Raw genomic sequence first — 22,454 nt, 5'->3', positions numbered from 1 at the left:
AAAAAAAAAAAAAAAAGGCTTTTTTTCTTCCTCTTTAGAAGAAGAAATTGGTCCTGCCCTAAACCCCCCCACCCCGGCCTTGTGTGCCTTTCAAAAAAAAAAAAAAGGCCTTTTTTCTTCCTCTTTAGAGGAAGAAATTGGTCCTGCCCTAGACCCCCCCCACCCTGGGGTTGGCAGCGGCGTTTGCACGTTCAGGGCATCTGCTGCAGCCCCAGGATGGTGTGCCCAACCGGGTTTTGGGTCTGAACAAAAGATGATGAGGCCAGGAATTGCCTCTTTTCATCTCCTGATTACTGGTGGCTTAAACTTCACCTAATAGTTGGTTTATCCTGTGCTGCACGAGCGCCCAGAGCTTAACCTCATGCTGCGGGAGGTGTCTCTGAGAGTCAGGTGCCTCCTGATCAGACACACTCCTTGGGAAGCCCAAATTCCTGATTTTTGTAACCCTTTTTCCACACAGCAAAGCTCTCACCATGCCTAGGGTTGTGCTCGGTGGTGGGAAAGGCGGGTGGGTAAAACGTGGGGGACATCTTGCTTCAGACCCCCCACCAACGCCAGGCTGAGCTTTCCCAGAGCTTGGCGAGGGGTTGGCAAGTTTTTCTGGCCCCGCCGGGTTATTCTTCTGCCGGTCCCCGAGCGAGGGATGATGAAGCAAGCTATTGTCAGGGAGAGCTGGCTGGGGAGAAGCATCCTCCGCGGAGACGCCCATCCGCCCCGAGAGCTCCTGCCTGCGGAGGAGATTTGGCAGAGGGACCGGTTATGCAAAGCTACTGCCATGGCTGTGAGTAGCTCCATTGACCTGGAGGAAATTTGGGGAAGGAGGCAGGTTTTTGGCCCTTTCCCAGGGCTGACGGGGAGCTCTATAGACCCACTGTAGGCACAGCCCCGCTCCCTGGTGCAGCCCGGTGCCTCCGCCGTGGGTTCCTGCTCCCCTCTTTCAAATGGGACTTTTAATAAGGGCCAGGACATGATATTAGGTGCTCTCTCTTGTTATTTTTTTTCTTTTTTTTTTTTAATTGAAACTCTATGACTGCATTTTCTTGGACCCAGCTCTTTGGTTTGTCATGCCTTCCCACCAGAAAATGCACAACCCATGTTTGTATCGTATTGCAAAGAGATATTTACTAAACGAGTCTCTGCCAAGGGGTTGAGAAATATGTTTTCATTAAGAAAATTAAACTGACAAGTCCCTGGACAGCACATTAGTCGCATTTTTCTTTTCTTTTTTTTCTTTTTTTTTTTTTTTTAAAGGCCAAAATGCAGCAGCTAATAATAATGATGAAATGTCCGTCCACAGCCAAATTACTAAAATCTACCCTGTGTTTTCCTGGAAAAGAATGCGGAGAGTTGGCAAACTTGGTTGTAGCTGGGTCTGTGGACTGCTGAGTACAATGCTACCACTGCGAGATACCGAGCGGTTTGCAAGTTAAGCAACACCTTCAATCAGATGCGAGTCCCCATTTGTTATCCTTAAAGAATTTCAGCTGTATATATTATAGTAGTACTTTGGCTCTTTGTATTTATTTTAGGGGGCTATACTAAAGAACATTATAAACTCAGGCATGTCCATGCTATATGAAGTCCATATGCTGAAGCTTAATTTTAAATGCCATTAAAAAAGCACTTAACATTTACAATATATCAGTCCGGCTACTTTAGCAGCTTGGATGTTCTACAGTAAATGAAATGATTAAGGAAAAAAAAAAAAAAAAAAAAGAAATTCAGAAGCTAGATGTTATAAAAATCCCCGACGCAGGACATTCGGCGGGTACAGCGCAGTAACTGTCAAATAGTATCCATCTCATTTCTGGTTTTTAATCAATTCCTCCTCATTTTTGTTTCATTTTCAAATGTCATTTTAAGGCCCAATTTAAAAAAAAATAAAAATCTTGGCATTCAGATTGGATTCCTTACGCCATTTTTTTCAACGTGTGAATTGGGCTGTGTATTCGCAAATTGAAATGTCCTACTGTATTTATCCAGGTGCTTACCTGTAGGAGGACAAGGTTAAGAGGAGTGCAGAGTTTATGAATGAAAATCAAATACGGACATTGGTAAACCACCCTTTTTTAGTCCCGGCTAATTACATGGTAAACATCTGGAATTTATGCAGGGCGGGTAAAAGAGTCAATTGAAATGGTTTCGAACAGGGCCCATTTTGTTGCCTTCTCCCCAAGCAGCGACAAAATGGTGCTGCAGACCTGGGCCCGGGCTGGGGGCAACGTGGGGGGAAAGGAGGGATAAAGGCAGGGGGCAAACCCTCCTCGACGTCCGATGGAGAAACGACATCAGAATTTGGGGTAATTATTAATTAGGGTAATTAGAAAGATGCCAGGATGTGGCAGTTCTCACCCTCTGTCCCCTTACGCTGGTGGAAAGGAGAATTTTCTCTTCTGTCTGGTCGCTTGAAGGCCAGTCTGCCCAGTTGGCATGGTTTTTTTTTTCACTGGATGAGGAGGAGGAGGGGGGGAAGATGGAGAAAATGGTTACTCTGAGGATGTAAAGTGCCTCATCCTGCAAATCCTGGCTTCTGCTGCAGTCTGGAGGGCTCGGGAGGCCCGTGGCAGCACCCATACCCATCAGGGCCATCTCCTTTGGATCACAAATATACTGGTTTCACAGCCATAGCTTTATAAAAAAAATATTCTCTAATATTGCAAAGATTCTTTAGACATGTAAGACGTATAAAAATGTACTTTAACAATACAGGGGTTTATGTGATGTTGCCCATTTGGGGTTCTTGCCCCGCATCCGCTGAAGTCAATGGTAAATTGGTGGGACGGGTGTGTTTTCAGTGGGGGTCTCTGTGATGCTCTGGGCTGGAACAGGGTTTAGCAGCATGCTGTGAATTTGGGAAATTCGGGAAGGCCAGAGGAGTGGTGTCTGCAGGGTTTAACCCTTAGTGTCCCCCCCTGGCTTTGTCAATCCTCAGTTTTGGGTCCGTGACGGGGAACGCGGGTTCAGCCGCTGCGCTGGGAGGTGCCGTGGTGGGACCTGGTGTCGTGGACATTGGGAGCGTGCGAATGAGAAAGCCACGTGTGCTTTGTTTCTGCTGAAGTGCAGTTAGATCTCAAGACTTTTCATGCATGTTCATGGCATCAAGAAATCTGCATCTTTGGGGCTGCCAGAAGCCACGCAGAGCCTCCTGGGGTAGAGAGGGCTTCTGGCCGAGCCTCCCGTAAGGAGGGATGTGTCAAACCCCCATTTCTCCCTCTACACTCACCTTTTCCTGATGCTGACCCATAGCTCCCCTTCGATATACCCTCAGCCTTATTTATGCCCCATTTTGCACTAACCCTTTGCAGCCCATGCTCTGGAAAGGGTGAGTTTAATTCAGGTGCTGTGTAGGCCGCGATAACGTTTTGTAGCTCATTTGTCCTAGAGTGAATTCCTCACATGGTGGATCTGCCTTTTGAGGCACCACTCCAAGCTTCCATCTGTCCCAGCACTGCTCCAGGTTGCTCACTGACGTGTTAACCCTTTGCTTTTCCTAAGGAGGATGTTTCCTAGTTACAAGGTTAAAGTGACCGGAATGAACCCCAAGACCAAGTACATCCTGTTGATCGACATCGTCCCGGCTGACGACCACCGGTACAAGTTCTGTGACAATAAATGGTAAGAGAACATTGCTCTTTGCCTTCTTTTCCATAAGAAAATTGCAATTGGCTCGACCGTTTGCTGTGCAAACTCAGAAACCAACATAAATACCTTCCCACGGGAGGGATGCCAACACCCCAGAGCCCTCTTTCATGGAGCAGTGATAGATACAAGAGCCAATGGCTGGAAGTTAAAACCAGACAAATATAAAATGAAATATTCTTAACAGGCTGGGTGATTAACTGCTGGAACAAACTGCTGATGGAGGTGATGGGTTGTCCATCCCCCAAAGTGCTTGAGATTGGATGTCTTCTCAGAGGAGATACTTTAGGCCAAGCATAGGTTGTCTGCCTGTGTGCAGGTGTAAGAGGGTAAAGCCACAGCCTGGGTTATGCCAGAGGCTGGACTAGATGATCTAATGGTCCATTTTGGCCTTAAAAATTGTGTATCTATGTGAGTCGAGAAAAGTTTTAAATTCCTTTCTTCTGTAGTAATGTTTTGCTTCTAAAGCAAAACATGGGGTGGCTTACTCGAAGCCCTGGTTCAGGCACGCTGCTCCGAGTCTTTTAATTTATTCTTCCGCCAGAGTTCCCCTCTCTTCTGTCTTTCTTCCCTTCCCTGGGCCTTTGACAGCAAAGTTGCTTACCCAAGAGACAGAAATGAATTTTGCTTTCTGCTGAGGGGAGCGTGTTGTTTTCCCTCGTGGTTTGTACCCCGAATGTGCCCAGCAGCCTCCGGCACCGCGACCATTCCCTCTGCTTTTCCCAACCCCTCCCTCCGACCGGTGCCTGCTGAAAAGACCAGCAATGGAAAACTTTGTAGTCATCTTAATGGGAGCGGGCCTGGTGACATCCTATAAAACTGTAATAATTTACTTGCACATTAGGGCTGTTCTAGTTTTTAAAAAACATCCCTTTTCCACTTGCTTTTGTCCTGCAGTGCCGCTGGGCAAGAGGAGCGGACTGAGGGCTCCGTGGCACGGAGGCCACTTTGTGTTTTAACCATTAAGCCCTAGATGATGGATAGTCGTTAACTCTGTTTAATTCAGCTTTTGCCAGCCCTAGAGCTGTTTCCCCTTTTCATTTTATTGCTGCTGGAAAGTCTCTGTTGTTTTTGGTAATATTGCTTTTATTGGTGTTTTAGAAGAGGAGAACAATGCACAGTAATGGGGGAGCTGCCATTAAGTGATGTCTCATGGCTGGGTCTTGTGTCCGTGAGAGGTGGTGGTTGGTGTGGGGACAAGGGGAGCTGGCAGGAGGGTATGAGGGGCCAACACGCAGCTCCAGAGCAGGGAGCAGCCCTTTACCATCAGAGATGCCACCCAGGTGGGGGCTGGGGGAGCCCTGCACGGCCACAGAAGGTGCACCCATGGTGGTACCCGCTCCTGCTCCTAGGTGCCTTCTCCTGGGAGTGTCTGAGACCTTCTCCCCTTGCAGAATGGCCTTTGAAGGCTTCATCCTCTCCAAAAACCCAGATGAGATTTCTTCCTTGACCAATACCACCACAATCACCACGCAGTGACACTGCCCAAGGCCATACCACACAGAAGCAGGGATGGGGTTACTCTGCCAGACCTCTGGAACGAGGAGCCCTGAAACCCTCCCATGAGCAGCAGGAGCCTCTCCGAGCCCCCCACGCCCCAGTGTGTCCCCCCAGGGCTGGCGGGAGGGTTGCTGGGTTGAGTTCAAGGATAAAAATGCTCTCCTAGCTCCAAGGTGATGCCATCTGTGACCGCTGTGTTTGCAGGATGGTGGCTGGGAAGGCAGAGCCGGCCATGCCGGGGCGACTCTACGTGCATCCCGACTCCCCCGCCACGGGAGCCCACTGGATGAGGCAGCTGGTGTCCTTTCAGAAGCTAAAACTCACCAACAACCACCTGGATCCCTTCGGACACGTAAGAGAGACGTTCTGCAAGGGTTTTTTGGGCAGAGAGGATGGCGAATTTGTGCCTGGTCGGGATGTCGAAGTGAATTGAATAGGGAGGAATGTTTGTTTTGGGCTGGCGGTGCAGCTGGGTGGGGAGTTTAACGTGGAGGGAGGTGGGCTGCCCCTGCTGCCTGCGTGCTTCCCCTGCTCTTGGGAAATGCAGCCTCTGACTCGCTCGCTCGTGTCCTGCCAGATGCCACCGACCTTTTATTTTCTGCCCAGGAACTTTCCAGGCAGCTCTGTGGGATTTTCAGCCTGGCCGTTGCCGCGCAGGATCCACACAGCTCACAGAACCAGGTTGCATAAACTCATTATTTTCCAAGCTGGCTTCGGCAGCCCTATAAAAGATGAAGTATTTTATTTGGAAAATCTTAATTCATGTGTATTGCGAATGCAGGAGGGGGAAGCACACAGTTATCTACCACAGTGCATTAAATAACTCAGAACAAGGGCCCTTCCAGCCCGTCAGGCAAACGAGTACTTAGATAATGAATGTAAAAACATGGACCTGTCTGGTTTGCACTGTCCAAGCTGAAAGTCACATAAAAATAAACAAACCTTGCTGGCTGGGGGAAGGAAAGATAGAGTTTAAAATCCTTTTAGGTTTAATTCCATCAGCTCCTGCTAGTCCCACAGGTAAGAGAATCTACTTCGCATCATCAAATGTGGTTTTTAACCTGCCCGTGCTTTAAGCAGCAGCAGTTTTGGGGGGGGGAATAAGAGGGGGGTTGTGGAAAGGTCCTGAAGAAGGGTGAATGGAGAAAGCTCAATTCTGACACGGCGAAATCAGATGGAGCTTTATGGGGTTGACTCTAAAGGTGGGGTGACCCTATTGGCTTAAAACCCTGGTAAAAATCCCGAGGTTTTGCTGCGTTTAGAACTTTCTGCAAATTTCGATGCCGCGCGGCGATAACCCAGCCCCGCGCCGGGACCTGACCCTCTTCCCCAACCTACTGACCCCGGGGGAACATGTGTGAACTTCAAAGGCTCATCAGGACCATTTAACGCCGGCGTTATTAATCACAGGCAATCTCGCCCCTTCGCTCTTCTTGAGGCTGGGCGGGGAGGGGGGGAAGCACCATGGAAATGGGATGAAAACAAGGGCGTTAAGGGTTGCACAGTAAAAATGACACGAAACCCCTAAAAGCCGACGTTTGGGTGTCGGTGGCCGTGGGGACCCGCTTGTTTTGCGCCTGGTGTATTTTTTAACCCCTGGGTTTTTCTCTTGGTTAACTGTGCAGCTTAATACACGGCTGTTTTGTGTCGTAAAATGTAAACTATAAAACATACAGGATGTTCGATGCGGCCGTAAAACAAACAGGATGTGCAGTGTTGGTTTGGCAACTTTAAACGTTCGCTTTTCCTGACTTTGTCATTTTTTTTTTTAACTGCGATTTTAACGCCGCGTTTTAACGGGGAAGATTTCTCTCCCTTCCCTCTCTCTTTTCATAAACAGCCTGGTTGTCCTCCCACAGAGCTTCCCCAGCCACACAGAGGGGACTCAGGTTTGTGTTTCAGGGTGATACCAGCCCTGCTCAGTGTCCCCGTGCCAGGAGAGCTGTCCTGCCTCGCACACAGCCCAGCCTTTTCCCAGCTCCGTCTCACACTGCTGAGAAATTGCCTAAAATTACCTTTTTTTAAGCACCCGGGTTGCTCTGAGGTTCAGGCACTGACAACCTGCTTGGTTAAATGGGATTTAGCCCTTTCTCAGACAGTTCCTCCTTAGGCTTCTAAATTAATCATCTGCTTTAAAGAAGCATTATTCCACTTTTTGCTGTGGACGCAGAGGAGACCTGGACTCTGTACCAGGGGAACAAGAGTTTTCCAATGGGCTCGTCCCAAAAACTCTCCTGCTGCTGTTGCATGGGTGGCCGATGTCCCCGGGACGGGCAGCATCTGCCCAGCACGGCCCAGTCCTCCCAGTCCTGCCCGCCGAGGGAGCGCCTTATGAATAATAACAGCTTCTCATTTCTAGGAATTTGTTCCCAGCGATTGCAAACGCTCCCTTAAAGTGCCCTAAGAAAAACAAGTCAGCGAACCCGCAGGGTTTGTTTGCCTTCTCCTGCTCCAGCAAAGCCTGCCTGCCATTTCCTTTTGTCTTTGATTTTCTCCAAACCTCAAAACCACGTGGAGGGATGATTTCTGCAGGCTGCCACTGGGGCTTTTTTTTTTTTTCTTTTGCTGTGTGGGCAGCTGCCCAGCCGGAGCCGCGCCGGCTCGTCCTCCCTGCCACCCTCGGCCACCCTGGGTGCCCACAGGTGTCCTGGTGCCAGGCTCCCCCCCTGGCTCCCTCCATCCCCAGCTCCAGCTCCTCCAGCATCCCCAAATTCTGCAAATCCTCTTTGCTGCATGTGAGCAATCCCCTCCAGCCCCTGCTGATGCTCCAATGCTTGGGGCTCGGGCCAAAACTGCAGACAGCAAAATATCTTTGTCCTAAATATTCCTTTTATGAATTAGCCATTTTTTTTTTTTTGCAGACACTTATTTTAAGGAGGAAAAAAAGAAAGGAGCTCTTTTAGCTCCCTTACCTGTTCAGCTGCAGGTTAACATCAAGCATGGGGAGCTGATGGTCAGGCTGGGGGGTGTGTGGTGTTACAGGGGTCTGGCAAGAAGGACGTGGTGGGTTTTATGGGCTCGTGGTCACAGACGAGCACGACAGGCTGCCAGGCTCTGTCCCTGTCCTCAGCTGCCCTGTGTGGTGTGGGGGGGACCCAGGTTTGATGGGCAACCACATCACGGCGTGGGGCACAGCTCCTCCAAGCCTGGCCCCTGGGATCTCACCTGAAAAAGGGACAGGCAGAAATTTCACATTTTTGCAATGACTTCCTTGATAAATGAATCCCTGCCCCGACTCCGTGCGCTGTAACAGCTGCTAAACGACAAGCAGCCCCCCCAGAGTTCATAAAGAGAAGTGTAGGTGCATTTGAGGCTTAAAATAAGTAAGTTAAACAGCTTAATTAATAAGCCACGGAGCTGAAGCCCTTTCTGCAATCCATGGAATTAGCCTGAAGATTATTTACGGTGCTGGCAGGAGGGGATGCCTTACAGGCGGCGCTGGAAAGCCGCGCTTTCTGACACCGAGCCCATAAAAACCCAGCCACCAACCGTCCTTCTCCGGTCCCAAAAACCACCCTCCTGCTGCTCCCACCAGCCAGTGATCTGCTGGGGTAAATTAATAGTTACAGCCAGAGGCATGGGAGGCATTTCTCAGTGCAAACACATCCAAAAGTGGGGATTTTAAATCAGGAGAAATGAAGCGCAGAGCTCTGTAACGTCCCTGCAAACCCCTCTGGTCGAGCAGGTTTTTTGGGGCAGGTAAGGCTGTGCCCAGCTCAGGCACCACGGCCTGAAAATGTGGGCTGTATATTTTCCTCTGGGGGGATTTTCCGACCGTGAAAGGCTTCTTTCACACCGGGCTTAACAACTGAGGAACGCCGGTGTTGAGAATGGATTAAGAAATCAGCAGCTGCTGTAATGTTTCGCGCCGGCGAGGTCTATCTGATCCTAAAGAAAGCATTGTAAGCCATCTATGCTTAGGGTAAAGATCTTAATTTATGTCTTTTCAAATCTTTACACGCAGAGATAATCAGCCTGATAGAGTCCCTGATTTCCGCGGGGCTGGTGAGTGACAGGGAGAGTGACTCTGGCAGAGCTGATGCTTCGCTCTCTAACGCCATGAGAATAATCTGTGGAGTCAAGGGTACTCCTTTAAGTGCCACCAAACTGCTCGGGGGTGGCACATCCCTTACCCATTCCCAGCGTATTCTGCCTGGGAAGCACCTGGCTGTGTTTTCCAGGTGAAAATTGATAATGAACCAGGTGAAGCAGGTTATCTCACTGCAAGTGCTCACAGATGGGCTGGCTAACAGCAGCTGCAGACGATGCGCAAAAATAACCTCTCTGTTGGAAAGGATAACCTAATGCTTGCATTTCTGTCAGAAGGTTAGTTCAGGGCACGTGGGGAAATATTGAGCGAGCCCTGACGAGTATCTCCCTCGTGATAAATGCTCGTGAATGGAATTCCACTTTCTTCAGAGGTTTCAAGTATGTAAACAGCGGGGTGGGGAGCGCCCGTGAGACGGTCCTTATGGCTGGGGAGGGAGGGAGGGGGAGCTCCCAGCCCCAGCAGGTGAAGGATGCTCCGGGTGGGTTTGAAGCTGCCAAATGGGCTTTTTGGGGGGGGTTGAGGGGGGATTGCTGAGGAGCTTTGGCTTGGACCCGTCGTGAGGCTCTTCTCCTGTGCAGCTCATTGCAGTTCATCAGGCTGTTTTCTTGTTTTGCTGTTTGGGTTTTTCTCCACCCCCTGACTCAAGGTGGTGTTTAACCTGCTGAGACTGGCGGCTCTCTGAAGGAAAAATCATCTCTTTTGTTTCCTGGCCAGGGTCCCTGCTCCCACGGGATGGCAGGGGCACGGGGACCATTCCCTGTGTCCAACAGCAACCAACCTCCTGGGGCAGCCAGCCCTCCTGCCAGTGTACATAATAATGTATATAAAGGTACATAATTATGTGCATAAAGGTACTTAATGTACCTTGAGGGGTGGTGAGGATGAGCAGCAAGGGCTAGAAACTGCCCAGCTGCTGCAAAGCTGTTCCTTAGGGCAGACTTCAGTTTGGTTTTACACGACAGATGGGGAGGACATGAGGACTGGCTGTGCCGAGGGCCCAATTTTGGTGGGGGCTGTGGGTTGGTGGCTCCTGAGCTGTCTCCAGAGACAGCTTGGATCTTTCTCCTGAAGACCTTCTGAATGGGGTCTTCAGTATCCAGAGGAGTTAAGGATGAGCTGGATGGCAGCTCCCAGGGAAGCCTGTCTCACCAAATGCACCATGTCTGGAAGAAAAGCCTACCTTAATCTCAGACCCCCACCTCTTCCCCTGATTTTAGGCAGGCTGTGAACACACAGAGCCACGTAAGGCACTGAGCAAGGGTGGAAAAGGGCAGAGGAGCAAACACATCACATCAGGGTTCTGCTTTTGTTGTTGTTGTCGTTAATGACTCCACTGAAATTAAACCTCTGCCAAAGGAAGCAGCTTTTCTCATGGGCTTCTGCAGCCAGGACAGCTTAGCAAGAGTGATAGCATCACATCAGTATTTCTGGGATAGCATCACATCAGTATTTCTGGGATAGCATCACATCAGTATTTCTGGCAGGCTTCAGCTGGGACCAGAGCAATTGGAAATTATTTTCTTTTTTTTTTTTTTACAGAATATGTAAAGATATTCCTGGGAGGGGGGAAGATTAAAAGTGGAGATTGTGACAAATAAAAGTAGATATTTAATTTACAGCACCCCCCAACACAGTATTACTGAGCTTGGTTATGTTATACCCTGTACCTACCTCGCTCCCTGGCTGCTGCTGGTGCCTTTTAATTGCCATAATGGACTTTATTGGATTTTAAAGTGTGAGATTGTTTTAGTTTCTGGGATGCAACCTACTGAGGTTTAAGGCTACAGGATATTATAGATGGTCTGTCACTTGGGATGACATTTTAAGTGATATTCCTGATTTTCTTGACCCAAATCTGCTATTTACTGGCTTTACTCTTTAATGCTGATGGGTTTGTTATTTCTCTCCAGATTTACTGTTTGCACACTTGGTTTTATTTGGTTATCACTGAAAGACTTAATTTTCCCTCTAGTCTTGGGGTTTCCCTTTCATCTTTCTATTAATTCGATTTTAGCATTTTGCTGTCTTTGCTCATCAGGCGCACTCGGGTGCTTTAATTAGGTTAATGTCCCAGTAATCTTACGAAGCCTTACATTTTATTTAGATTTTTTTTTTCTTTTTATTTGTTTGCTTTATGACTTGTGGCCAAGCAGTTTCCTGGCCGGGTGCTGGTATGAGGTTTATGTGCTGCTTCGGCCCCGCCGCGGCGCTGGGGGTCACCCCCGGCCAAAGGGATGGGATGGGATGGGGCAGGAGGAAAAGGCACGACCCCACTGGCTGCTCCCAACTTGTCCTCACTTAGAGAAACCTCTAGTTTCTCTGGAGCACGAGAGCAGTTTCACATCCTTATTCTCAGCTAAAGATTTCTTATATTTATATATATTTCTTTTTAATATATACAGTATCTAATATGATTGCTTATATATAGATATAAAACGTATATAATATACTATATAGTATACAATATATAATATATATACAATATAAAATATATTGTTCTTATATTAAAATAAGAAATATATGAGAATTTCATATATCTACATACATGTGTCCCATTACTAAAACTACCTTTTTTGTCAGCCTACTTAAAACTTAGAAAAAATCTTTTGTCCAGCCCTAAATTGGAATTAAATTTTTTTTTGGAGCATCACTAAGTCTTCTGCTGAAAAAAATATCCATGAAAAGGCTATTTTTTTTTCTTTTTTTTTTCTTTCTTTTTTTTCCCCCCTCCCCATCCATTTTAGGAAATGTCTTACAGCTGGTCAGGGAAATAGTGGTGCCCAAATAAATTATAAAGCCCGATGTGAAGTTTTACATTGTCTGCTCTGTGCCTGAAAAAAACAAAAAAAAGGAGGGGAGCTGTGTGCCGTGGGGGATGGCGTGTGTTTCGTGGGGATGAATAGATCCGTGGGGGCAATTTAAATTGCTGGGTCAGACCCAGCCAGTGGAGTTCTGGGTTGAAAAGATTTATGTCTTTTGGGTTAAATCTTTTTGTTGGTACCTTACTGGTTCGTACGAGTCAAATGCAGTGGATTTTAGTGAAGTTTAGCTTGAATCAGATCCTGAAATCATCTTCCAGTCTTGGGTGGGGAGCTGGCCCGGAGAAGGGTGAGTGAAGGTGTCACCTCATGCCAAGGTCCTGTTGTGCCCACGGGTGATACGAGGCCACGCAGCAGCGTGGGGTGGCGTGGGGGACATCCCCAGATCACACCCCTGGGGTTCTCCCCGTCCTCTCCGTTCAAAGGAAAAGCTCAGGAGCAGGGTGGAGGTGGACTTCTCCTCCACACCAACCCTCCATCACAAGGCCAGGAAACACCCCGACGAATTTCAGCTGACATTAGATGAAAAGGGACTTAGAGAAAAAAAAATATAAATACTAAAAAAAAAAATAATCCCAGCTTTGGCCCTCTCGTAAGGAACAATTTGTCTGAGCTCATGTTGAATCTTTTCCCAGGATTTTCCAGCCTTTCTTTTTTTTTTTTTCCCCATTGTGCGTGTTGCCAGGACAAACGTGTGGGTTTGGGAGGCTCCTCCTCGGGCAGGGAGCTGGAATGAGCCCCGTCCCACCACCGGTGGGGTCCTGCCCCCCAACCCTGCTGCGAGCAGAGTGAGGTGGAGGGTTCCCTGGAGATGGCTGCAAACAAGTAGGATGAGGTGTAGGTGATTTTTGGAGCTGCTGTAGAGGTTGTCTGAACATAGTGTTTTCTTTGCTTCGACTCGATCTTAAGGGACTTTTCCAAATTAAATGGCTCTGTGATTTTTAACTGCTTGCTTTGGGGTGATGCACCACCATCCCAAGGTGGTGGACACAGCGAGGGTGGTGCCACTGTGGTCCCACCATCTGTCCTCTGGAGATGTCCCGTCCAGTCCAGCTGGACCAGCTCCTGCACTGACGCTGCGTGGCATCTCTCAACCATTTACTCCTAAAGAAAAGTGAGGTTTGGGATGGCTCATGCCATCAAATACTATAAATACTAATCGAGGTGAACTGGTGGTGATTCTGGAAGAGCCTTGTTGATGAACGTGCTCTTTTTTTCCACGCGGGAGACTGAATTGTCAGATTTTTGTTCTGGTCCTTTGCACCCCAGCTCAGTGGCCCGGTGTGGGACAAGGGCCAGCTTCAGCTCAAAGGCTTTTTCACTTTGAAAGAATAGAAGGAAGGAAGAAAGAAGCAGAAAAATATATTAAAATGAGAGATTTTATATTAGTTATGTGATCCCCCGGGAGCAACCATAAAATTATGTGGCTTTTTCGTAGCCATTTACTATTCAATATAAAAAGGGTAGTTGCCATAACAACCACTGCATCATACGACACCCGATACCTTGGCGAAACAGGGAGTGCTCTTAAATCAACTCCCCAAATTTCATATGAAAGTAAATACATTTTACTGGTGATTTCAAGGCAAGTTTGCATCGTGATGGGCAACGCGGTGCCAATTACCCCCCTAAAGCTTCTGGTCCCAATCCTGCAAACTGGGAAATGTCTTCAGGCCCCGAAGCCGACATTACTCAGCAGTGTGGGAGATGAGATGCTAAAGGAGTGTGTTTTCCTAAGTAAAATTAAATAGAAGGAGCAAATGGCACCTTTTTTTTTTTTTGACATTTGTTGCTGACTGGGGAACGCCAAAAAACTAAAGAAGTTGAGCTACGTTACAGCTTAAGTTCCAGCTGCCAACTGTGTGATCAGCACAAAGGAGGGAGACGGAGGGAGGGGGGGGGTAAAAAAAAAAAAAAAGATGTTTGTGTAAGCTCACATTTGACTTTGGAGTTTGTCTGGCTCACAATCTGGTCCGCACGTGCGACGTTGAGGGGGTCGAAGTGACATCACCCTCGAGATCCGCTTTGGCTCCTCTCTGGCCAGCAATAACGATGGGGGGGGGGGGTGGGCAGGGGGGGGACATCCCCTGGAGCTGCAGGGTCTGTGTCCCGGTGACAGCCCTGGGGGGAAAGAGGTGAAAAATGGTTCTAGAGGAGCTGTTTGGGTCTCACCCAAGGAGGGTCCCCGCCGTCAGGTCCCCGTAGCAGAGCAGGTGCTTTTTGTTGCAGCCTTTTGGTGCCATCCGCGGGGCTGCTCCTGAGGACAGTTGCCATCACACACACACACACACACACAGGTATTTTTTTGTTCCAGAAAACGTGTATTTTCCAGGCAGAGAGAGTGCTCGGGTGGCAGCAGTGGGAGATGGCATCCCCACGGGGGCCTGTGTTGGGATATCGAGCCAAGATCCGCTTCCTAAATTTGGGGTTGTCCATCTAAATTGAAGAGTCTGGTTGGGATATCTCTTTGTTTTACTTGCTGGTTTTTTTTTAATTCTTTTTTCTTTAATACAGAAAAAAAACCCCGTACTTATTAGACTCCTAACTATGCCGCCCTTTCCTGTAAGCTGAGCTGTTTCTTTCATGGGCAAACAGACAAGATCCCCAGGTTGTGGAGAGAAGCTCTCTGTCACCAACCCAACGTGCCTCAGTGCTGCTCAACAAACACTGCTTTCCAGTTTCCCTTACAAATTCTTTATATTTGTCCTTTATCACCTTAAAATTCCCCCCTAGCCAATACACCAGGATGTATTTTCAGTGGCAAGAAAAGGCAACCATAATTTCTTTTTTAGTAGCCAACCTATTTCAGACTACCTACATTTGGTACCAAAAACAATTAAAAAATGGGTGTGACGCTGACTTAACCCCCCTGTGCCCTCAACAATGAAAAAGTGCAGGAAAACATAAAGTTATAGGATGTATTTTCAGTGGCAAGAAAAGGCAAACAATTTCTTTTTTAGTAACCAACCTATTTCAGACTACCTATGTTCTGTACCAAAAACAATTAAAAAAATGTGTGTGACACTGACTTAAACCCCACGTGTCCTCAACAATGAAAAAGATAAGTGCAGGAAAACATGAAGTTAGTGTTTTAGCATCATCTTTGAGGCTGAGAGCTCCTGCATCACCTCCTGTCCTGCTCGGTGCTGCCCGCCCCGCAGCAGCCCCGCTCTGTCCCATCAATTAAAATACTTCTCATTTTTGACACAATTCTTTAAGTTAATCTTTCCACTGATGTTCGTCATCGGAGTGGAATTTACATTTGTTTTGTGTATTTTTAGCCAGTGACCAGTTTTCCACAGCAGCCTTGAAAACTATTTAGCCTGAATTGTTAGCATTTCGCTTTGCACAGGCTGGCTGTTTTGGTGCTGAGGGTCAGGAGGCTTTTTTTGGTTGGTTTTTTTTGGGGGGGGAATGATTTGTAGAGGTTTTGAATGCACAAGGCTTACATCAAGTTCAATACAAGTGAGGAGGATGTGTGGGGCAGACACAGCCTCTGGACAGGGGTTCTTGTTTTCAAGCCTGTGGGGTGTGAGGATGCAGAGGGTGGTCGCTGCCTCCCGAAAGGGATGTGAGCCCTCACCCAAGCATCCCAAGCTCCACAAGGAGCATCCCAAACAGCACCATTTCCCATTTTCATCCCCAATCTGCCACGCTGACCGCTCTGCCAAATAGCTGAAGGGATTTTTCCTTTTCGTACAGGAACAGGGTATTTTTATGGGGCTTTGCTTTTTTTGCTGGAAGCCGTTTCCTCATCTGCATCCGTGGACACTGGCTCGAGGAAGTCACCCTCAGTGCTCTGTGGTTCTCCTGTCTATTAATCACGTGTCGCGCTCCGTGGGGGCTGTTTGCCTTTCATCTGACACATCTCGAGGGCTTTTCCTTTCATGGTCCCCACACTCGAAGAAATTCAGCGCTTTCCAATGATTTCTTGCACTGAGACACAGGGGAAAATAGTCCCTTCAGTGCAAGGGACAGAACGCAGTGGGCTAAATTAAGCTATTTAGGGAATTCCCCCTCAAAACATCCCACAGAAACCTCCAGGCAGGTTTGCAGCCACGACTGTAACCTCGAGCGTTTGACAAAAATCCTTTCCTGAATGCTTCTGTCGGGCTCCAAAAAGTAACGTCTTGTTCATTTTAGTAATTGTTTGGTTGCTTTGGGTTTAAAAAAGTTATTAAAAAAATAATATATATATTTTTAAGGGGGCTATTATAGCCCAGTGGGTACTGCTTTGGAGGGGAAATACAGTCTGTTCTTCCAGAGGGTATTGCTAATAATTTTCCCTTTGGAAATCTCAGTTTAAGGTTGCTTTCCTCGGCCTGCTGTTGACTTGCTCTGACTCTGGGGACAAGTCACCCGTCCTTGCTGGACCTGGGCAGGCAGGGACACCCTGGTTTCTGCTCCAGACACCCGTTATTTATCAGCTTGGCTCAACTCTTAATTATTGAAAATTAAAATGCCCCTTCTTAGGGAAGCCTTGGCCCTCTGGCGTTATTCATCTGGGCTTTGTTTTACGAGTGGCAGATAGATGAAAGCAGAGAAAAGGCTCCCAAACCCAAACCTGAGCCGACCCTCTCAGATCTACACCCTGCACATCAACAGCCGCAAAGTGGTTAAGAGACTTGATGCGAAGCTGATAAAATGCCAAAAATTCCTCATTCTCTCTCTTGGGGAGCAGGGAAGGTTGTCTGGAAAATGTCAACAATAAAAATTGCATTTAAGTGGTATATAATGCAGCCAGCTACTGTGGGCAGAGTTACGCGCAGCCAGACGAAAGGGTTTAAAGAGCACGAGCTCCCTGTGCTACCTCCTGTCCCAGCTGGAGCCCCCGGAGCAGCCCCACCACGACTGGCTCTCCTCAGCTCAGATGGGCATGGAATGGAAGGGGTTCCTGAGCCCAAACACCCAACACGGAGCAAATGTCTTCTGTTCCTTGATAATTCTCATTTAAAATCGGCTAAATCCGCAATCAGTGCAAACTGATGCTGCTCTGCTGGATTGTGTCCATCCATCCATCCATTTAACTACCACCAGTTGAAGACACCACCTGTTGTCTTCTTCCCTCCTTGGCCCTTTGCCTGTGCCTCCATGGGGGCTGGACGTGTCCTTGCAGGCTGCTTTGGGCACCCCAGCCTGGCTGGAGATCCCCTCACCTCTAGGAGTTGCCAGACTCGGCGAGGACAGACTCAATTAGCCAATTTGGGAGAGGGAAGAAGAGATTGAAAAGGGTTACGCCAAGAAAACAAGAAGAAAGCAGTATTTCTTCTTTGCCCAGTTAAAGGAATAAAAGGCTTTTCTCAAAAACCATTCCATTTCTTAAAAGAAATTCCATTTCTTAAATGCATTTTCTTCTGTAGCATCTGGGCACGTCCCTTCTTTGTGGAAGAACAATGCTGCTGGGGACTGGGCTGGGTGGCACGGCCAGGGCTTGGGCCAGCTGCCCCCCGGCTCCGGTGGCCCCACTCGGCCCCTGATGCTCCATCTGAGGATCCTGGGCTGTGTGTGATCCCTGCTGGACCTCAGAGCTCCCTCGCTCTGCCCCGGCCCCCACCAAAAAAAAGCCCTTGTCCAGCTCCTGCCTCTCACTCACAGGGACCTGAGCAAAGGGCAGAAGCCACCGAGTGACTACGAGAGGTGCCCAGACCCGGCCACCCCCACGGAGCTGCTCCACGAACAGGAGGGGGGGAAAAAAAATAATCTCCTCTTTGCTCTTTTCTAGTTTTTTTTTACCAGCAGATAAAAGAAAAATAGCTTGCTCCCCCCTGCCCCCCACCTCTGTGGTTTGTGTGATTGGGTTTTTTTTTTTTTGCCTCTGCTAAACTGTGTGTTTTTCAGCTCAGTAAAGTATTTATTAGGAATCTTTATGGACCAGTCTGCTGGTGAATTATAGATATTGTACAGCTTCAGCATGAGCTGGGAAAAAAATTTATGACTTTTTTTCCACCCAGACTGACTCTATCCAATAGCAATAAGAAAATGAGGGTTTACCAGGAAAGCTTTAAGTTCAGCTCTGCTTGCCAGAGCAGCGGATACCTTTTCTGCCTTGGTTCATGTGCGTTTATAGAATGTCATTTTTCCCCTCTAATTTGGAAGCAGAGCTAAAGCTGAGCACTAGTGGGTTTTTGTGTCCTGCTGAAGCCTGTCAGTTGAACAGCTATGGCTTATGTTTGGTTTGTGTTGTGGTTTTGTTTTTTTTTTTTTAAAAAAAATTGGATTTCTTACTTTAGCATCAATTGTTTTTCAGATCATTCTTAATTCAATGCATAAATACCAACCGCGGCTGCACATCGTGAAGGCGGATGAGAACAACGCTTTCGGGTCGAAGAACACCGCCTTCTGCACCCACGTTTTTCCAGAGACCTCCTTTATATCCGTGACCTCCTACCAGAACCACAAGGTAGGCTGCTTTTCTGCCTAAAAAGTGCTTCGTTTTTCTCTCTGTGGGCTTTTTGCAACTCGCACCCTCTGCTGCCGACGGCTGCGAAACGACCTTCCAAGCTGCCTCGGAGCGGGGATGTGGCTGCGGTGCTGGGCTTTGGGGGGGGACACAGGATTTATGCTGCTATTGTGCAGCAGAAAATGCCTGCTTTTTTAAAAAAAAGAGGAGTTTCCACCACCCCAGCCCCGCCAGCATGAAGCAAGAGCTGATGAGCCAGAGGATGCAGCAGAGGAGCAGCCCGAGCATCGGTTGGGCAACAATATCTTGGCAAACCCCTGCGAGGCCGGACGCTAATGAACGGGCGTGCTCATAAAGGCTGAGATGTCATTCAAAACAGCAAGCAAAGCTAATAATGACTAGTAAAGCTTGCTCATAAATCTGCAGTGAAAAGTAATTATAGTATGTGTATTTAGTGAGACATATGAGGAATGTAACCATAAAAACGCGGCTAAGAGCCTGCTCTGTGCTTGGCACACGAAGGCAGGAGGGGGTCTGGGGGGGATATAAAGTACAAAGGGCTGGGTGCTGCGCTTTGGGGGGGTGTGACAGACACCCCCATATTGCAGGGTTCGGCTGCTCTGCTGCGTTTTTGGGTGGTGGCAGTGGGTAGTCTGAGGATTTTACCAACCCAGGTTACGATGGGAGGGACAGCAATGTGACAGTCAATTGTCACCTCCCTGGTGGGGAGGTGTCACCCCACCGTGGTGGTGGGGAGAGGAGAGGGTACCAGGCAGGGGATGGCAAGGCTCCATTTTCAATCCTGCTTCTCCCTGTTTACCTGCCTTTGCACAAGCTCCTGCTCCCCTGCAGCTTTCCTACTGGTTGATGTCCAACTGCAGGGTTGTATGAGAATTAATTGGAGTTTTTAAAGTACATTGGGATCCATAAATAAAGGCACAGAGTGCCATGTGTTCCTGTCCCAGCTCCTTTTCTACACAGTCATGGGAAACTACTACAGGAACAGGAACATACATGAAATTCTTCCTCCCCAATTATCTGACCAGAGCTTTTCCTCCCAAGCAGGATGCCTGTGTGCCCTTTGATGCTTGAAGCGTAGAGTCCTTGCAAGATTTTTGCAATTAGTGAGCCCGTTAAAAAGCTCAGGGCAGAAACATAGATGTGTGTGTTATGGTAAGACAGGGGAAGGAAAAAAAATTAAAAAAAAGTCATCCCTATTTGGACACTGAAGTGAATCCTGTTTGAAAAGTTGTAGCTGTTGGTGTAAAATGACCAGTTGCCCAAACATGGTTAACCAAAGAGGCTCGAAAGAGCTTATTTAATAGCTACTTAAAATGTCTTGCGTGTCAATACTGCCTTTCATCCCTAAGGTTCCCAAAGTACTTTATAAACTTAATACTTCCACTGTCATTGCCATACAACCACTCTTGGGGGGGCGGTCGCTGACAGCAGCAGCACGGGGTGAACCTGATGGGTTTAAGGAAAATGCCCCAGACAAGCCCTAATTCTTTTGGGAAGCTCCTGCCAGGAACCACCCGGCTCTTGCTCTGCATTTTTCAGGCTGGGGGGGCTGGATGCTGCCAGGCTGGGGGGGGGATGATGACAGCAGTCCACAGCTGAGGAGCGGGAGGCAGAAGGTCTCACCACAACCTCACTGTGGTTTCAAGTAAATCACAACCTCAGAGAAATATCCAACTGGTTTACTTATTCTCTTAGGCATTAACAATTGAAATCCCGGTGTAGGCATCTTTTAGAAAAACCAAACCACCAAATTCTTTTTAACTCAGAAATATCCTGCCAGCAAGAGCTGTCCTTGCAAATAATCGTCTTTCTAAACAAACAAGGAGAGTTGTGGTTACAGAGCTGACTGTGGGGCTCCCAGAGATGGAAGACTGATGACAGAGGCTACCCCTAAGTACAGCTCGGTGAGGGAGGTGTAGGTGGTCACTCAAAACTCCCTCCTGGGCAAAAGGCAACACCTTTCCTTTGCCCAATGACAATTCATTATTTCATATAGGGCAAAAGGCAACACCTTTCCTTTGCCCAACAACAATTCATTATTTCATAGAATCATAGAATGAATCATAGAATGGTTTGGGTTGGAAGGGACCTTAAAGATCACCAAGTTCCACCCCCCTTCCCCGGGCAGGGACACCTCCCACCAGCCCAGGTTGCTCCAAGCCCCCTCCAACCTGGCCTTGAACCCCTCCAGGGATGGGGCATCCATGACTTCACTGGGCAACCTATTCCAGTGCCTCACCACCCTCACAGGAAAGAATTTCTTTCTGGTATCTCATCTAAATGTCCCCTCTTCCAATTTAAAACCATTAGCTCTCGTCCTGTCACTGCACTCCCTGACAGAGTCCCTCCCCAGCTCTCCTGTAGCCTCTTCAGATATTGGAAGGCTGCTCTAAGGTCTCCCTGGAGCCTTCTCTTCTCCAGGTGAGAAGAGTTTGAGTTACAAGACTTCACAACAGAAAAATGACTATAAAGATATATAAAATTGTTATGGAACTGAGGGAGAGCCATGCTGTAAGGAATGGGAGTGTCTAACATGGAGACATAGAAAGCCTTCTTTTACATCAGACAAACATATTCTTGCTAACAAGAGCCCAGAATAAGAACACAGGACCCAGGCTTAAGGAAAATCGCATCCCTGTCCTCAATTTTGTCAGCTTTAAAAGCTGCTTCTGCAAGATGTAGCACTGACCTTCACGGCCGAGTTTCTCCCTCAGCTCTGAAGGCAGAGACACCTTCTCTGCCACCCCGTTTCCAGAGGGCTGAACCTCTCGTGGACTCTGCATTTCACTGCTCTGTTTTCAAACGTTTTATGCTCCGTTTCATTCTTTTAAAGATAACCCAGCTGAAAATCGAGAACAACCCCTTTGCCAAGGGATTCAGGGGGAGCGACGACAGCGACCTGCGCGTGGCACGGCTGCAGAGGTACGGCCTAGCGGGGACGGCGGCGAGGAGGGGCTCCGTGGGGTGCTCTCCTGCCCTGCTCAGGGGGGTTAAGGGGGGGCTGCTGCAGTGCACACGCGTGTGCAAGGGTGCACTGAACCCAGGCAGCAGGCACGGGCAGGCTGTGTCCAACAGCCTGTGCAGAAATAGTCTCAATGACCATATAAATATTGAGTTACTTTGGGCCTTTTTGTCCTTTTCACGTGTTCTGCTGTTTTTGCTTAAAAAGCAATAGTGTTTAAATCAGGGGGATTTCTATCACAGCAAGATGTTATTCCATGGGCAACAGATAAATTTAACAGGGTACTGATTTTATCTACAGGTCCCTTGCTAACACCAGCCCAGGGGAAAAATTAAAATCCTGAAATAAACATAGGATTCCCAACCACCAGAACAAACGGCACCTGCAGTCAGTAGCTACGTCTGTCTAAGCCATGGAAGTAAATCTTCCTGTGGGAAATGCCCAGCCTATATATATGGGCACCCTCCTGTATAAATAAACCCATCCCAACGGGGAGAGCCACCCCAGCACGGGCACCACCTGTGCTGAGAGGCTGAGGAAGGTGGGGACACAGTGGTGGCTTCCCAGGAGCCCTGCTCCACCGGTGCAGAGGAGGCTTAGGCAGTGCAGAGTTCTCACTCCCAACACAATCCTGTGCCCCCACCTCGTTACACCACACTCATTTCCTCCCAAATGATGCTTTAGTTCTTATTCTGCTACTAGTGTGTTGCACCTCTTTGGAGTTGTTGAAGGTGCGGAGGCATCACGTTTTCTTGCTTTTGAAGGCATCAGGGCTTTTAATGACATTTATACCCCTGAAAAGTTCTTCCTGTAAACCAGTGACACACTCTGTGTGTTGTTGTAATACTTGCCCACACCCAGCAAAGTGTGATGAGTTCATCACATTTGGCCAGGGATGTTGAAGTCGTTGGATGGGGATGCTCTAGGGAACCCAAACTAACATTTCATCTCTCTGTTAATGCCGATTGCTCTCTAACTGGCAATAATTTTTCTTACCTCCTTTAGCAAAGAATATCCAGTAATTTCCAAAAGCATCATGAGGCAGAGGTTGGTGTCCAGTCA

General features: G+C 48.1%; 1 protein-coding gene across 1 annotated transcript in view; it reads left to right on the top strand.

Moving 5' to 3' along the window:
* The window catches only part of TBX4 (T-box 4), a 52,543-nt gene that overhangs the window by 16,989 nt on the left and 13,100 nt on the right, over positions 1-22,454 (top strand). Inside the window, exons 4-7 of the mRNA XM_014952384.1 lie at positions 3,496-3,615; positions 5,344-5,491; positions 18,257-18,409; positions 21,264-21,352. Coding sequence (XP_014807870.1) covers positions 3,496-3,615; positions 5,344-5,491; positions 18,257-18,409; positions 21,264-21,352 — 510 coding nt within the window. The remainder of the gene's footprint in view (positions 1-3,495; positions 3,616-5,343; positions 5,492-18,256; positions 18,410-21,263; positions 21,353-22,454) is intronic.

This window comes from Calidris pugnax, unplaced genomic scaffold (assembly GCF_001431845.1).
Source record: "Calidris pugnax isolate Ruff unplaced genomic scaffold, ASM143184v1 scaffold45, whole genome shotgun sequence".
Lineage (NCBI taxonomy): Eukaryota > Metazoa > Chordata > Aves > Charadriiformes > Scolopacidae > Calidris > Calidris pugnax.
This window is presented reverse-complemented; position numbering and strand designations above follow the sequence as displayed.